The 17,788-nt window shown below is 41.5% G+C and overlaps 1 protein-coding gene across 3 annotated transcripts in view; it reads left to right on the top strand.

Annotated features, from left to right (window-relative positions):
- LOC115148911 (glycerophosphodiester phosphodiesterase domain-containing protein 5-like) overlaps positions 1-17,788 on the top strand; it is a 53,713-nt gene that overhangs the window by 12,335 nt on the left and 23,590 nt on the right. For all 3 annotated transcript variants that reach the window (XM_029691220.1, XM_029691218.1, XM_029691219.1), the window contains exon 2: positions 12,388-12,565. In XM_029691220.1, the coding sequence (XP_029547080.1) occupies positions 12,446-12,565 (120 nt within the window). In that variant the 5' untranslated portion in view covers positions 12,388-12,445. The remainder of the gene's footprint in view (positions 1-12,387; positions 12,566-17,788) is intronic.

Genomic DNA, 17,788 nt, shown 5'->3' with positions numbered 1-17,788 from the left:
TTGTAAGTAAGCATTTCACTGTCAGGTTGTATTCGGCGCATGTTACAAATAACATTTGATTTGATTTGAACTTGTTAAGAGAATATTGTCAAAAATAATTATCGGTCTGACTTTGTCTCTGTTTAAGGCAGTTTGATTTATTGAAAGGTGAGTGTTTTTGCAACTTCATCCCTCTAGCAGCTAGCTGCTGGCTTCACCTGTCCTCCACTTGTCTGTTTGAAACCTATTCAAAAGAAAAATAAAGGCCTTTACTTTTGTGTTCAACTATTCATTTGACTGGAACTGCCTAACAGGGATAAACATTTAACCTGTCATCAGATTTCTTGTTCTGAAAAGGCAGAGTGTGTCAATAGAGGGGTGGGTGACCTGACCTGGGTAAAATATTTCCCTTGTGATGGAGGGCTGGGTGGCCCTGCATAACCCTCTCCTGGGGGCCCGTCCAGGGTGTGGACTCTGGCAGGGTGCCCACGGCCCAGCATGCCCAGCATAGTGAGCTGCTCTGGGCTAGGTCTCTAGGATTTAAAGTTTACAACATACTGTAGGTGCACAGGGCAAGAGAACATTTGGAGTAATCAAGGTGACATACAGTGACACATTCAATACTGCCTTGCACACTCTTGCCTGCATCTAGCTGATCTAGGGTTGCAAACGGGAGATTCTATTGGACAAATTCAGGTACACTATGCAGTGCATTCGGAAAGTATTCAGACCCCTTGACTTTTTCTACATTTTGTTACGTTACATCTTTATTCTAAAATGGATTAAATCGTTTTTTCCCCCCTCTTCAATCTACACACAATACCACATAATGACAAAGCAAAAACAGTTTTTTAGAAATGTTTGCAAATGTATTAAAAATAAAAACTGAAATATTAAATTTACATAAGTATTCAGACCCTTTACTTAGTACTTTGTTGAAGCACCTTTTAGCTGCGATTACAGCCTCATGTCTTCTTGGGTATGACCCTACAAGCTTGGCACACCTGTATTTGGGGAGTTTCCCATTCTTCTCTGCAGATCCTCTCAAGCTCTGTCAGGTTGGATGGGAACGTCGCTGCACAGTTATTTTCAGGTCTCTCCAGAGATTTTAGATCGGGTTCAAGTCCAGGCTCTGGCTGGGCCACTCAGGAACACTCCGAGACTTGTCCCGAAGCCAGTCCTGCGTTATCTTGGCTGTGTGCTTAGGGTCGGTGTCCTGTTGGAAGGTGAACCTTAGCCCTGTCTGAGGTCCTGAGTGCTCTGGAGCAGGACCTCATCAAGCATTTCTCTGTACTTTGCTCTGTTCATCTTTCCCTCAATCCTGACTAGTCTCCCAGTCCCTGCCTCTGAAAAACATCCTACAGCATGATGCTGCCACCACCATGCTTCACCGTAGGGAAGGTGCAAGGTTTTTTCCAGACGTGATGCTTGGCATTCAGGCCAAACAGTTCAATCCTGATTTCATCAAACCAAAGAATCTTGTTTCTCATGGTCAGAATCCTTTAGGTGCCTTTTGGCAAACTCCAAGCAGGCTGTCATGTGCCTTTTACTGACGAGTGGCTTCCGTCGTGCCACTCTACCATAAAGGCCTGATTGGTGGAGTGCTGCAGAGCTGGTTGTCCATCTGAAAGGTTCTCCCATCTCCACAGAAGAACTCTGGAGCTCTGTCAGAGTGACCATCGGTTCTTGGTCCCCTCCCTGACCAAGGCCCTTCTCTTCCGATTGCTCAGTTTGGCTGGGCGGCCAGCTCTAGGAAGAGTCCTGGTGGTTCCAAACTTCTTCCATTTAAGAGTGGAGGCCACTGTGTTCTTGGGGATCTTCAATGCTGCAGACATTTTTTGGTACCCTTCCCCAGATCTGTTACTCGACACTATCCAGTGTTGGAGCTCTGCGGACAATTCCTTCAGACCGCATGGCTTAGTTTTTGCTCTGACTTGTGCTGTCAACTGTGGGACCTTATATAGAGAGGCGTGTGACTTTCCCAATCATGTCCAGTTAATTGAATTTACCACAGGTGGACTACAATCAAGTTGTAGAAACATCTCAAGGATGATCAATGGAAACAGGATGCACCTGAGCTCAATTTCGAGTCTCATAGCAAAGGGTCTGAAGTAGTGATGCACCGATATGACATTTTTGGTCGATACTGATATCTGATATTTTCATTGCCAAAAAAAACGATACCGATAACCAATATTAAACGTTTTTGCGGCCTTTTAAGCATACTAGTACAGTTAAATAGCTAACACAAACACATGGACGCAGTGGTCTAAGGCACTGCATCTCAGTGCAAGAGGCGTCACTACAGTCTCTTGTTAGAATCCAGGCTGTATCACATCTGGACGTGATTGGGAGTCCAATAGGGTGGCGCACAATTGGCCCAGCGTCGTCCCGGGTTTTGCCAGGGTAAGCCGTCATTGTAAATAAGAATTTGTTCTTAACTGACTAGCCTAGTTAAATAAAGGTTACGCACACACACACACACACACACACACCACTGACCAAAAAGTTATTTTGTTGGCATGTACGTATGTCCCCATTACCAGAAAAACATAATCAAAACCTATTTCTTTCACTTACTTGCTGTGCTGTTTCGTTGTTCATTTGTTCAGTCGTTTCATTCTCAATCAGGATTTCTATGGAACGCCGTTTGGGTCTTCGCGTGTCAAAAAATATATAACACTATAACACTATTTAACACCAATAACACAAATACAAGATATATATTGGTATTGGTCAACAAGCATTCTTTGACACGTCAAATAGTGTTTTATTTATTTTATTAACACGTGTCAAATAAGCTTGTTGACCAATCAGGACCTGAATATGACTGCACGCCACATAATAATTTAACGTGTTCATACATTTTTTACGTAGTTATTACACATTGATTACACTATCACTCGTATTTCATATGTCATAACGAGTCATCGATATGCATGTTATGATGCTGGTAAAGTTAGCTAACTATATAGCTACAGTTGGTGTCATCATCTAAAATAACCCTAATTTATAAGACAGGTCTTATTTGATTAATGGTGGTCGGACCCATCTATGTGAAGCTAACCACAATAAGGATTAGTGGATTAGTGAACTTTGCTGTTAGCCTTTAAAATTGACAGTGATGCAAATAAATACAAATAGTAGAATTATGCCATAATTGAATAGATCATGCTAAACGAGGTTGGAATGTTATTATATAAAATCAACAGAAGACAATAATTGTTTAATTTGCAAAAATGTGCAATCTTTAGGTAAAGCTGTACAGTGCAATGTGAATGTCAATACACAAAATAGGCTTACTGGGGAGGTGATTTCACAGTCACAGTCCCGCGATAAGAGCTACAATGCTAAAATTTGCGTGAACTCTTTACAAATGTGTTCTGTGGGTGTCAACGAGTAAATTGATACCCCATTTCATTGCTTCACATTCCAACCTTGTTTAACATTATCCACCAATTGTAACCTTCTGCATCACTTTCAAATAAGTACTTTTATTTTGAAGGCAAACAGCAAATTCCACTATTGTGCCTAATCCTTATTGTGGCTAGCTTAACAACACATACCTCAGTCCGGTCGAGCGTCACTTGCCAGATAAAGCTAGCTGGCTGCTTATAACATTAGCTTTGGGCAACAGGGTTAAGTAGCTGGCTAGCTATTTTTTATCATGAACTGAAGTTAAATTTCAATAGGCGAACAACAAGTGGCTACCTAGCTAATACTTATTCACAAGGATTCTTAAATCATTGCTAAGAATAATGAAAATGACTGCAGTTTCTACTGGTCATTGTTTTCAGGCTGGTTGTATTGGTGCTAGCTAGGTACCTAAAGCTAGCTACCCCAGAAGTTGCGGTCGAACAAATTATGCTTTATTATCAAAGCGGTATTGTACATTGTTCGTGGCCGGTGTTTGCTTGTTTGCAGACATTTTTGTACAGCTTTGACAGTGCTACTGATAGTAGTGGTGGCGCTTGACTTGCACATGCAAATTCAGCACACACAACATTCTATAATAGAACTGTGTTATTTAACTCGTCAAATAGTGTTATTTTATGTGTATCATGCAAAGACCCAAACGGCATTCCATAGTATGCCGTGAAGCTAATAACGGTGACGCTATTAATGTGTAACTCCGGTAGGGCAACATCTGAAAAATAGCTCACTTGGTAGTGTGTACCGGTGCTCGACCAGTCGGCGAAAGCCAACATCACCCACGACAGAGAACTGTTGATTGTCAAGGGCAATGAATTCCATTAGAGTTGTCTCACTGAATTTTATTACTCTTTCAAATGACTGCTCAACTTGTTTACTGCTCAATCCACACAGCACACATTGTGGGCTGGGTTAGAAATGCTGTGTTGCATGTGTAGCACAACATTTTCCGTAGTGTCATCACGTCATGTACCTACGTTATATAGGTATGCACGTCAGCTTTGACATCGGTTTTGCACATTTCCATTAAACTAGACATTGGGCTGATACCGATGTTGGCATTTTATGCTAATATCGTCCGATTCCGATATGTTCACCGATATATCGTGCATCCCTTGTCTGAGAACTTACAGTTGAAGTTGGAGTCATTAAAACTTGTTTTTCAACCACTCCACAAATGTATTGTTAACAAACTATCATTTTGGCAAGTCGGTTAGGACATCTGCTTTGTGCATGACACAAGTCATTTTTCCAACAATTGTTTACAGACAGATTATTTCACTTATAATTCACTGTATCACAATTCCAGTGGGTCAGAAGTTTACATACACTAAGTTGACTGTGCCTGTAAACAGCTTGTAAAATTTCAGAAAATTATGTCATGGCTTTAGAAGCTTCTGATAGGCTAATTGACATCAATTGGAGGTGTACATATGGATATATTTCAAGGCCTACCTTCAAACTCAGTGCCTCTTTGCTTGACATCATGGGAAAATCAAAAGAAATCAGCCAAGACCTCAGAAAAAAATGTTAGACCTCCACAAGTCTGGTTCATCCTTGGGAGCAATTTCCAAACGCTTGAAGGTACCACGTTCATCTGTACAAACAATAGTACACAAGTATAAACACCATGGGACCAAGCAGCCATCATACCACTCAGGAAGGAGATGCGTTCTGTCTCCTAGAGATGAATGTACTTTGGTGCGAAAAGTGCAAATAAATTCCAGAACAACCGCAAAGGACCTTGTGAAGATGCTGGAGGAAACAGGTACAAAAGTATCTATATCCACAGTAAAACGAGTCCTATATCGACATAACCTGAAAGGCTGCTCAGCAAGGAAGAAGCCACTGCTCCAAAACCACCATAAAAAAGCCAGACTACGGTTTGCAACTGCACATGGGGACAAAGATTGTACTTTTTGGAGAAATGTCCTCTGGTCTGATGAAACAATAATAACTGTTTGGCCATAATGACCATTGTTATGTTAGGAGGAAAAAGGGGGAGGCTTGCAAGCCGAAGAACACCATCCCAAGCATGAAGCACGGGGTGGCAGCATCATGTTGTGGGGGTGCTTTGCTGCAGGAGGGACTGGTGCACTTCACAAAATAGATGGCATCATGAGGCAGAAAAATTATGTGGATATATTGAAGCAACATCTCAAGACATCAGTCAGGAAGTTAAAGCTTGGTCGCAAATGGATCTTCCAAATGGACAATGACCCCAAGCATACTTCCAAAGTTGTGGCAAAATGGCTTAAGGACAACAAAGTCAAGGTATTGGAACGGCCATCACAAAGCCCTGACCTCAATCCCATAGAACATTTGTTGGCAGAACTGAAAAAGCGTGTGCGAGCAAGGAGGCCTACAAACCTGACTCAGTTACACCAGCTCTGTCAGGAGGAATGGGCCAACATTCACCCAACTTATTGTGGGAAGCTTGTGGAAGGCTACCTGAGATGTTTGACCTAAGTTAAACAATTTAAAGGCAATGCTACCAAATACTAATTGAGTGTATGTAAACTTGAAATAAATTAAAGCTGAAATAAATCATTCTCTCTACTTATTGTTCTGACATTTCACACAAAGTGGTGATCCTAACTGACCTAAGACAGGGAATTTTTACTCTGATTAAATGTCAGGAATTGTGAAAAACTGAGTTTAAATGTATTTGGCAAAGTTGTATGTAAACTTCCGACGACAATTGTATGTAAATAAGGTATTCTTAGTTTTTATGAATGTGCAAAATTTTACTAATAACCTGTTTTCACTTTGTCATTATGGGTATTGTGTGTAAATAGATGAAGATTTTTTTTTAATGTATTCCATTTTCGAAATAACGTAACAAAATGTGGAAAAAGTGAAGCGGTCTGAATTCTTTCCAAATGCTCTGTGTATGCAAAAGTATGTGGACACCCCTTCAAATTAGTGGATTCTGCTATTTCAGCCACACCTGTTGCTGACAGCTGTATAAAATTGAGCACACAGCCATGCAATCTCCTTAAACAAACATTGGCAGTGGAATGGCCTTTCTGAAGTACTCAATGACTTTCAACGTGGCACCGTCCTAGGATACCACCTTTCCAACAAGTCAGTTCGTCAAATTTCTGCCCTGCTAGAGCTTCTCCGGTCAACTGTAAATGTCGTTATTGTGAAGTGGAAACGTCTAGGAGCAACAACGGCTCAGCCGCGAAGTGGTAGGCCACACAAGCTCACAGAATGGGACCGCCGAGTGCTGAAGCGCATTGCTCGTAAAAATCATCCATCCTCAGTTGCAACACTCACTAACGACTTTCAGACTGTCTCTGGAAGCAATGTCAGCACAAGAACTGTTGGCCGAGCAGCCGCACACAAGCCTAAGATCACCATTGCTGGAAGAGGAATAAAGGTCTTGGGCTGTTTTTCATGGTTCGGGCTAGATCCCTTAGTTCCAGTGAAGGGAAATCTTAACCCTGCAATATACAATTACATTCTAGACAATTCTGTTCTTCCAAGTTTGTAGCAACAGTTTGAGGAAGGCCCTTTCCTGTTTCAGCATTACAATGCCCCTGTGCACAAAGCGAGATCCATACAGAAATTGTTTGTCGAGATCGGTGTGGAAGACTGGCCTGCACAGAGCCCTGACCAACCCCATCGAAACCTTTGGGATGAATTGGAAAGCCAACTGTAAGCCAGGCCTAATCACCCAACATCATTGTCCGACCTCACTAATGCTCTTGTGGCTGAGCGGAATGAGATTTTACGACAAGCAGGTGTCCACATACTTTTGGTAATGTACACTGAACAAAAATATAAACGCAACATGTAAAGTGTTGGTCCCATGTTTCATGAGCTAAAATAAAAGACCCCAGAAATGTGCACAAGAAAGCTTATTTCTCTAAAATGTTTACATACCTGTTAGTGAGCATTTCTCCTTTACCAAGATAATCCATCCTCCTAGCAGGTGTGGCATATCACGAAGCTGGTTAAACAGCATGATAATTATACAGGTGCACCTTGTGCTGGGGACAATAAAAGGCCAGACTAAAATGTGCATTTTTGTCACACAACACAATGCCAAAGATGTCACAAGTTTTGAGGGATCATGCAATTGGCATGCTGACTCCAGAAATGTCCAACAGAGCTGTTGGCAGAGAATTGATTGTTCATTTCTCTAACATAAGCCGCCTTTAACATTGTTTTAGAGATTTTGGCAGTATGTCCAACTGGCCTCAAAACCGCAGACCATGTGTATGGCATCATGTGGGCAAGCGGTTTGCTGATGTAAACATTGTGAACAGAGTGCCCCATGGTTGCGGTGGGGTTATGATATGGGCAGGCATAAGCTACGGACAACGAACACAATTGCATTTTATCGAATAGCAATTTGAATGCACAAAAAATGCCGCAATGAGATCCTGAGGCCCATTGTGGGGCCCATTTTCTTTAAGGTGTCTGTACAGATACAGATACCTTATCTGGTACAGTCATAGGAATACAGATGCATATCTGTATTCCCAGTCATGTGAAATCCATAGATTAGGGCCTAATGCATTTATTTCAGACTGATTCCTACTATGAACTGTAACTTAGTAAAATCATTGAAATTGTTGCATTTTGCGTTTATATTTTTGTTCAGTATAGTTAGTGTATGTTTATCTCCGTTTTGTTCCGTTTGCTTCCGCTTAAGATATGTTTTCAACAAACTCGGTGGAATGAATACACCCCTGATCACACGCAAACACAGTTCACTTTCATAGCAGCCACATACAAACAGCATAATAATTTTGCTCATTGTATAATCCCTTCTCACATCTACACGCTTTCCTCCTCTTACCTTTTAACTTTGCTTGTAGACTTCAGTGTACAACACATCAGCTGTCTGTGACCAGGTGAAAAAACCTTTCCAAGCCAAACCTTAATATCATAACCACTAACCGCTACACACAGCCTACATTATTGTCTCTATATTAGCTAACGTCATAGTCAACATAGCTACTAGAACTAACTCGTTAGTAAACCCAATACAATCATGCAGTACAGTGTACAGTCAGCAAACAGTTTAGCAGTTACACCTGTGGACCCCGGTGGCAATAATTAATTAAACTGAGGAGGATGCTCCTCCACATTCTCATCTGAAGAAGAGCCTCCACTGGTTTATATGGCCATTACTCAATAAAGCATCAATCTTATTTCTTGAATACACCCTATTCCTGGACCAGGCTAGATCTGTGAAAGGCTGATACGGAGCTCGTTTCAGCGTCATGGAAACAGTGGACCTGGCACAGTAGCTTTACACAAACACAGCTGAGCTGAGGAAACCAGATAATACAGCTGGAGCTGCCAGCCACTCACGTTTTCAATCTCACTCTCTCTATCTCTCCGTTCTGAGAATCGGTCAGTCTGTTAGGAGATAAAGAACAGGGGGAAATTCACTGCTCTCTTTGTCTGGGAAGATTAACCAGGAAATGGGCTCCTGTCACTGTTCTATGTCTTCATCTGACAGCCATTCACTGAGAGAACACTGACGCTCACCCGGTCCACTGGTGTGATTAAAAAGACCAATCAATATTTCCGTGCTTATCTCGTTTAGGTTGGCATGGTAGCATTGATTTGATAAATCAACAGAGTGAAGGAGATAGGGGAAATGGAGCTTTTGGCAATGATTGATACCGTATGTTCTCATGTAAGATTGATTTTCAGCTTGAGGTAGGGTAAAACTAGGGACATGTGGCTGACATGCAAACTGATATATAATTTCCAAATTTGTTTGCGTTAAGTTTAGGTTAAGATTAGGGTTAAGGTAAGAGTCAGTATGTAAGGGTCAGCTTTCAATAAAATATCTAATTTACATAAGCATTTCAGACCCTTTACTCAGTACTTTGTAGAAGCACCTTTGGCAGCGATTACAGCCTTGAGTCTTCATGAGTATGACACTACAAGTTTGGCAAACCTGTATTTGGGGAGTTTCTCCCATTCTTCTCTGCAGATCCTCTCAAGCTCGGCCAGGATGGATGGGGAGTGTTGCTGCACAGCCATTTTCAGGTCTCGCCAGAGATGTTCGATCAGGTTCAAGTTCGGTCTCTGGCTGGGGCAATCAAGGACATTCAGAGACTTGTCCCGAAGCCACTCCTGCATTGTCTTGGCTGTGTGCTTAGGGTTGTTGTCCTGTTGGAAGGAGAACCTTCGCCCCAGTCTGAGGTCCTGAGCACTCTGGAGCAGGTTTTCATCAAAGATCTCTATGAACGGAGCAAAGTATATCTTTCCCTCCATCCTGACTAGTCTCCCAGTCCCTGCCGCTGAAAACATCCCCACAGCATGATGCTGCCATAACCATAGGGATGGTGCCAACTTTACTTCAGATGTGAAGCTTGGTAGTTAGGCCAAAGTGTTGGTTTCGTCAGAAAAGAGAATCTTGGTACTCATGGTCTGAGAGTCTTTAGGTGCCTCTTGGCAAACTCTGAGCGTGCTGTCAGTGGCTTTCATCTGGTCACTCTACCATAAAGGCTTGATTGGTGGAGTGCTGTGGAAATGGTTGTCCTTCTGGAAGGTTCTCCCATCTCTACAGAGGAACTCTGGAGCTCTGTCAGAGTGACCATCAGGTTCTTGGTCACCTCCCTGACCAAGGCCCTTATCCGCCGATTGATCAGTTTGGCCGGGCGGCCAGCTCTAGGAAGAGTCTTGGTGGTTCCACACATTTTCCATTTAAGAATGATGGAGGCCGCTGTATTCTTGGGGACCTTCAATGCTGCAGAAATGTTTTAGTAACCTTCCCCAGATCTGTGCCTCGACACATCCTGTCTCGGAGCTCTACAGACAATTCAATTTGCTCTGACTTGCACTGTCAACTGTGGGACCTTATATAGACAGACGTGTGCCTTTCCCAATCATGTCCAATTAATTGAATTTCCCACAGGTGGACTCCGATCAAGTTGTAGAAACATCTCAAGGATGATCAATGGAAACAGGATGCATCTGAGCTCAATTTCGAGTCCCATAGCAAAGGGTCTGAATACTTATGTAAATAAGGTATTACTGTTTTACATTTTTTATACATTTGTACATAAAAATCTAAAAACCTGTTTTCGCTTTGTCATTATGGGGTATGTGTGGATTGATGAGGAAAACATTTGGAAAAAGTCAAGAGGTCTGAATACTTTCCAAATACACTGTAGATGAGATAATAGACAAAAAGTGCAATCATGTTCTGTTTTACATGTAATTAATACTTTCATTGAATGTTGGAAAGTACATCACATGTGGTTAGGCGTAGTCTCTCATGACAGCCTCAGCTGATTTGGTTGTGGGTGCTGAGGTTGGGTTTGGCTTGATATGTGTTGAATTGAAAGGACATTGATTTGTCATTTTGTCCATTAAAACATGGTATTGGTCCTCAGTATCAAGAGCGTTGCCAGAGGATGGATGATGTGTTTCAGTCCTACAGATATATAGTATGATTTCCTTTCCTAGTCACACAACATAAATCATTTATTGTAATAAGAATTTATCACAATAATTGAGAAGGCTGCAACTTGAGATTGTTCACTCTTTTATTATGGGACTAGGATGCTTTTTCCAGCTTTTCGTTCATAATTAATGTGAATATGTTTTACCTACTATTTCAGGGCACCTCTCCAATTTCTCATTGCTTTACTCATTTTCAAATGTATATACTGTATTCTATTTGTCCCCGGGTGGTAAGGGTAGGTAACAACACATCCGTCACGCCAATCCTCAACACGGGGGCCCCTCAGGGATGCATGCTCAGTCCCCTCCTGTACTCCCTGTTCACTCATGACTGCACGGCCAGGCACGACTCCAACACCATCATTAAGTTTGCCGATGACACAACACTGATCACCGACAACGATGAAACAGCCTATAGGGAGGAGGTCAGAGACCTGGCCATGTGGTGCCAGGATGACAACCTCTCCCTCAGTGTGATCAAGACAAAGGAGATGATTGTGGACTACAAGAAAAGGAGGACCGAGCACGCCCCCATTCTCATCAACGGGGCTGTAGTGTAGCTGGTTGAGCTTCAAGTTCCTTGGTGCCCACATCACCAACAAACTATCATGGTCCTAACACACCAAGACAGAGCACGACAAAGCCTATTCCCTCTCAAGAGACTGAAAAGATTTGACATGGGTCCTCAGATCCTCAAAAGGTTCTGCAGCTGCACCATCGAGAGCAGTTAGAAAGAGAACTGAAGGTCAATGTTTCACAAAATCGTTTTGCAACTGTAGACAATTGACCCATTGGTTGTGTCTAAGTATTATGAAGCCATGAGGAAGGTTCATACTACAGTAGTTGCATTGAGACACTTTCAAAGGTATTGTTTACGTAATGCTGTGTACTGTTGTTTAAATGACTGTCAAGATGAAAATGTTGAACCAGAGAGTAATAAAACAAATGATAGACAGCGACTCCAGAACAGAAGTGTCAGTGATTTGAGGAAAGGTTTCCTTGTTCTCCAAAGGGGCATGAAAAAGCTATCTTTGCCAAGAGGACATTTTTAAACGCAACCAAGACAACCAACATTTTAAAAAGCATGAGGCAAATGGGAGCTGAACATAATGGGCCTCTTTCTTGAGCAGGCTATTCTTTTAACAGGCCATTTTGAAATGTGCTGATGTGTGCTTGGTTGCCAAGAACTCATTAATCATAGGATGGTTGGAGGCTTCGGGTGGCAGAGTAACCATGAGTAAAGATAAAGAAACCAATACACTGATCCACAATCCGACTACCCCAGTTACATGACTAAGGCACTGAATATTCATGCATGTTTTAAGATTTTATAGGGTTCCTGTTGTTCATCACAACAATCACCATGGAGTTCAGTTACTGGAAAGACAGTCATCATGTTGAGTAGCTGGAAAATATAATAAATGGTATTCCACACAAACACTCCTTTATCTTCCTTCAAGTTACTTTATTCTCTCCAAATGATATCTCCAGTTTTAATTATCTTCAAGATGTTTCGGTCTTCTTCTCCTGCAGGCTTCCTTGTTCAGTGTGGAATGCTAGCGGACCGGTGGCGAGCCGAGGCTGAAGGAGCATGGTGAAGCACCAACCCTTGCAGCAGGTCTATGAGAAGCAGCTGTGTTTGTCCTTCCTCACTGGGATCTATGGCTGCCGCTGGAAACGCTACCAGCGTTCACATGACGACAGCTCCAAGGTGAGAGACAAGACTTCTGCAAATGTCACAAGATGTTTTGTTGTGGACAAATGATAGGTGTATGTGTACATTCTCTAGTCATACAAATCAGTGGAATGTCTGAGAGCTAGATTGTCCTGACCTTTAAATGCACCTGCTGGCAACATGCCTGGACTTGTTACGGAGGACCACTCTAGTCCTCAATCAGTCAAATTACATTATTAAACAAGCTATAGGATGAAAAATACCGGAGTTTTGGGCGTAGGTACAGCCAACTAGCACTAGCTAATGCTACCTACAAAATAATGTTGTGATATGTAACTGTATCGATTTTTTTCCCGTCTCCCCATCACTAATAACCAGTAGATGCACTGAATGACCGTTAGTCATAATATCTATTTACCCACATGGATTGAGGCCCAAACAGAATCTGTGCTAATGCTGCTTAACTATGCTTTGAGCTCAAAAGAAAACGCTTTGGATCTCCTCATCTGACATTTACTGAGCAGCAGGAGACTGCAAAATATCAATGGTAATGATGAATTACCAATATAGGGATTGATAGACCTTCATAAGCACAATTAGTATTTGTGTGTGTGAGTGTGTTTGTGCATGCATGCATGTGTGTGTGGTGTGTCTGTGTGTTTGTGCGTGTGTGTACAGGATGTAGGAAAAAAGTGGGCTAGACTGTTTATTAGGCTGTCATTAACATTACTGCAGCATACCTGATTTAGCTCCATGTACTTAAGTGGAATCAACATGTTTAAACCAGAATGATCTTTGACAAACAGGTTACTGTCTGACGTTCGAATGTGTATGGACTGGCTGCTTTGCGTCAATCCAATTAACATAATATAAAAATCCCCATAAAAATCAGTCTGTTTCAGCTAGAGATATGGGCCGCGTCTCAATGCACCACATCCGCCTATGTTGGTGTTCTGCATCTGTAATGGGACGTGGCAGAGCTACAGTGCTGTTTAACAGACCGGTAGTCTTCTCACAAAAACGTTTGTAGCGTCCGAACGGTTTGGCCTACAAACTAATATAACCACTTGATGGAAAGATGAGACTCCCACGAACACGATGGTGTTCTCCCAGTACCAGGAAGTTTGGAAGTATTTTGTGCTCCAAATAAAGGGGTTAAATATGTGTAAAAAAATACATATATTTATATGTACTGAACAATAATATAAACGCAACATGCAACAATTTCAAAGATTTTACTGAGCTAGTTCATGTAAGGAAATCAGTCAATTGAAATAAATTCATTAGAACCTAATCTATGGATTTCACATGACTGGGAATACAGATATGCATCTGCTGGTCACAGATACCTTTAAAAAAAGGTAGGGGCGTGGATCATAAAACCAGTCAGTATCTGGTGTGACCACCATTTTCCTTATGCAGTGCGACACATCACCCTTCACATAAAGTTGATAAGGCTGTTGATTGTGGCCTGTGGAATGTTGTCCCACTCCTTTTCAATGGGTGTGCGAAGTTTCTGGATATTAGAAGGAACTGGAATACGCTGTCGTACACATCGATCCAAAGCATTCCAAACGTACTCAATGGGTGACATGTCTGGTGAGTATGCAGGCCATGGAAGAACTGGGACTTTTTCAGCTTCCAAGAATTGTCTACAGATCCTTGCGACATGGGGCCATGCATTATCATGCTGAAACATGAGGTGATGGCAGCGGATGAATGGCACGACAATGGGCCTCAGGATCTCATCATGGTATCTCTCTGCATTGAAATTGCCATTGATAAAATGCAATTGTGCTCATTGTCTGTAACTTATGCCTGCTCATACCATAACCCCACCGCCACCATTGGGCTTTCTGTTCACAAGGTTGACCTCAGCAAACCGCTGGCCCAAACAACGCCATACACGTGGTCTGCGGTTGTGAGGCCGGTTGGCCAAATTCTCTAAAACAAAGTTGGAAGTGGCTTATGGTAGAGAAATTAACATGGTAGACATTCCTGCAGCCAGAATGCCAATTGCCCGCTCTCTCAAACTTGAGACATCCGTGGCATTGTGTTGTGCGACAAAACTGCACATTTTAGAGTGGCCTTTTATTGTCTGTGTAATGATCATGCTGTTTAATCAGCTTCTTGATATGCCACACCTGTCAGGTGGATGAATTGTCTTGGAGAAATGCTTACTAACAGGGATGTAAACAAATGTGTGCACAATTTATTTTAGAAATAAGCTTCTTTATGCAAATGGAGATTTCTGGGATCTTTTATTTTAGCTCGTCAAACATGGGACCAACACTTTGCATATTGCGTTTATATTTTAGTTCAGTGCATATTCCTGAGCTTCCTTATATTTCCAGACACTTCAAACCCTTATTCCTTATGATTTTTTTTTTGACTGTATGTTTTGCCATTTAGGAATGTGTTATTCAATGCATTTATGGGCTATAGAAGACAAGGCCAAATTGTATATTTGATCTTTTTTATATATATATATATATATATATATGTATATTTTTTTAGACCTACATTGGTCCTACAATTCTAAATAAAATAGCTAAATGATCCATGGTATGACCATCTTAAATCCATTCCATATACTAGTTTAGTTTGAAGTTTGTTTATTGAAGAACTGGCTTATTCAGACCATGGGTGGGTGATGGATGATTTTCCAACAAATTTGTTAGTGAGATTATGGCAGCGGTAGAGGCTTGTTTGTAAGCAAAACAAAGTCAGGTGACATACAGTATCACCTGCAGGGAAAAAACAGTGACAAAGGAAACTTGACTGAGATACAGTAACCTGACACGTGTGAGATGGGGCACAACAATATCAGTCAGCCTGCAAGGCAAGAGCCTGCCTGTATGACCTCTGCCTTAGGCTTCATAGAGAGAAATAACACAGTATTATACGCCTTATAATAAGACATTATAGTTCATATATGCATATAACAAGTAATATAGTTTTATACCTGTCAGCTCTCTGTAAAATGTTACAGAGGGAGGCAGCGAGTAGTGTGCATAGGTATAGAGGTCAGTGTGTACTACAACGCTAAACTCCTTTTAAATGGCTAGCAAGACACAGTTCTGCCCATCCTGTATTGAAACCTGATCACACCTCAGGAATATTTGAACAATTTTCCAAACATACATACATAAAGAAAGATAGACAGACATTATTCAGTTGATTCAAAATAATACTTTCCAAAATACAGTTATTGTCTTGTTATGAAATGCAACTCAAATTCATTGTTCTGTAAATAGTGGTCTGCTCATTGTAAAGTTTTAGCTTTATGGCAGGCATTGGCAGCCATAAGCTTAGTGTAGAAGTCAATGGGGTGTTTTAATGTAATGCTTTGACCCAGACTCCCAGCTGTGTGTGACGCAGACTGGAGTATTACAGCCACTCCTGCTGTATTTGACTTGTCATTGGACTATAAAGACTCAGTAGGTTGTCCATAAATTAGGCCAGTTAGGGAATGTGTAAGCGGGGCATTAATGAAGTGCTGACCAAGAGGAAAAATAGGAACACACAGCCGCACGCCTGCTTTCCCTCTCTCCATTTACAAAGCAGAATCTAGTCACACACACATGCACACCAAGGTTATTATAATTTTGTGTTTTTATATTAGTATATATTTCTATTAGTTTCAAGATTTTTCTTTGAAATTCAGTTTAGTTTCAGTCAGTTTTCAGATCTGATTTACTAGTTTTTATGTTATTTGGTTTCAGTTTTAGTGTTAGGGACAGAAAGTAGCCTATGTGTGGGAGGCTAGGAGCCATTTATGTTTTGTATAGTTTTGGTGTTTTTTGAGATGTCACTTCTTGCCACTGTGGGGAAGTAATGCATAAGGTGATGGGTCAAGTCTTTTGAGTTATAGTCCAAGATAGATACCCGTTGTTTTAAACGTTATTTACTCACGTTCACATACCCCGTTTCATGGTGGTTGCCATCTGCTTTATAGAGCCGATAGCTAGCACTCAGTGCGCACTGGAGCAAACGCAAGCAGCGTCATCACTTCATCCAGAAGCATGGCAGACATTAAACAAAATATAAACGTATCATGCAACAATTTCAATGATTTTACTGAGTTACAGTTCATATAAGGAAATCAGTCAATTTAAATAAATTCATTAGGCCCTAATCTATGAAGATTAGGGCTGAAGCACAGACATGAGCCCACCCACTTGGGAGCCAGGCCCAGCCAATCAAAAGCCCACAAAAAGGCTTTATTACAGACAGAAATACTCCTCAGTTTCATCAGCTGTCCAGGTGACTGGTCTCAGATGATCCCGCAGGTGGTATAGAAATTCTATGGTATAGAAATTAACATTACATTCTCTGGCAGCAGCTTTTGTGGACATTCCTGCAATCAGCATGTCGATTGCATGCTCCCTCAAAACTTGAGACATCTGTGGCATTGTGTTACAAAACTGCACATTTTAGAGTGGCCTTTTATTGTCCCCTAGCACAAGGTGCACCTGTGTAATGATCATGCTGTTTAATCAGCTTCTTGATATGCCACACCTGTCAGGTTAATGGATTATCTTGGCAAACGAGAAATATTCACTAACAGGGATGTAAACAAATTTGTGCACATAATTTGAGAGAAATGTTTTTTTGTGCGTACGTATAGAACAATTCTGGGATCATTTATTTCAGCTCATGAAACATGGGACCAACACTTTGCATATTGCGTTTATATTTTTGTGAAGTATAAATGTTAATATCTTTGGCAGTGAGTGATGGGGAAAAAAATGGCATCTAAGACAATTATTTGACTAAAGGTGATGACTAAGGTGTCTTATTTGCAATTTTCAGTGTGGACTACTCTATGGCAATTGTCTTTTTGGGCTTGAATTCAACTAAACTGCAAACCGAAAGACAAAAAAAGTCCTCTGGGTACAGTGGAAAGTGTGCTTCTAGACCGGAACCCTGTGGCCTTGGTCAGGACATAGGTTAGGTTAGGTTTAAAGGTACACTCAGTGAGATGTTGTAGCTTAATGAAGTAAACAGTAGTAGTGGGTCAATTTCCACCACAACCAGGAGTGTTGTAGTGCGAGGTTAAACTTCTCAGCTGTTTTGGTCCCGTAACTATCCGGTTGTAGCAGCGTGAAGCACACCCGTGCACATGTGCAGATACTCTGTGTGACTATGTGAGAGCAAAGTCTTGCATAATGTTCATCTCATTGGGTGTGTTTGAGTAGTAAGGCTAACAACACCAACTGTACGGAAGTCGATGAGTGTAGTTGGGGGAGATGAATC

Source organism: Salmo trutta, chromosome 15 (assembly GCF_901001165.1).
Source record: "Salmo trutta chromosome 15, fSalTru1.1, whole genome shotgun sequence".
Lineage (NCBI taxonomy): Eukaryota > Metazoa > Chordata > Actinopteri > Salmoniformes > Salmonidae > Salmo > Salmo trutta.
This window is presented reverse-complemented; position numbering and strand designations above follow the sequence as displayed.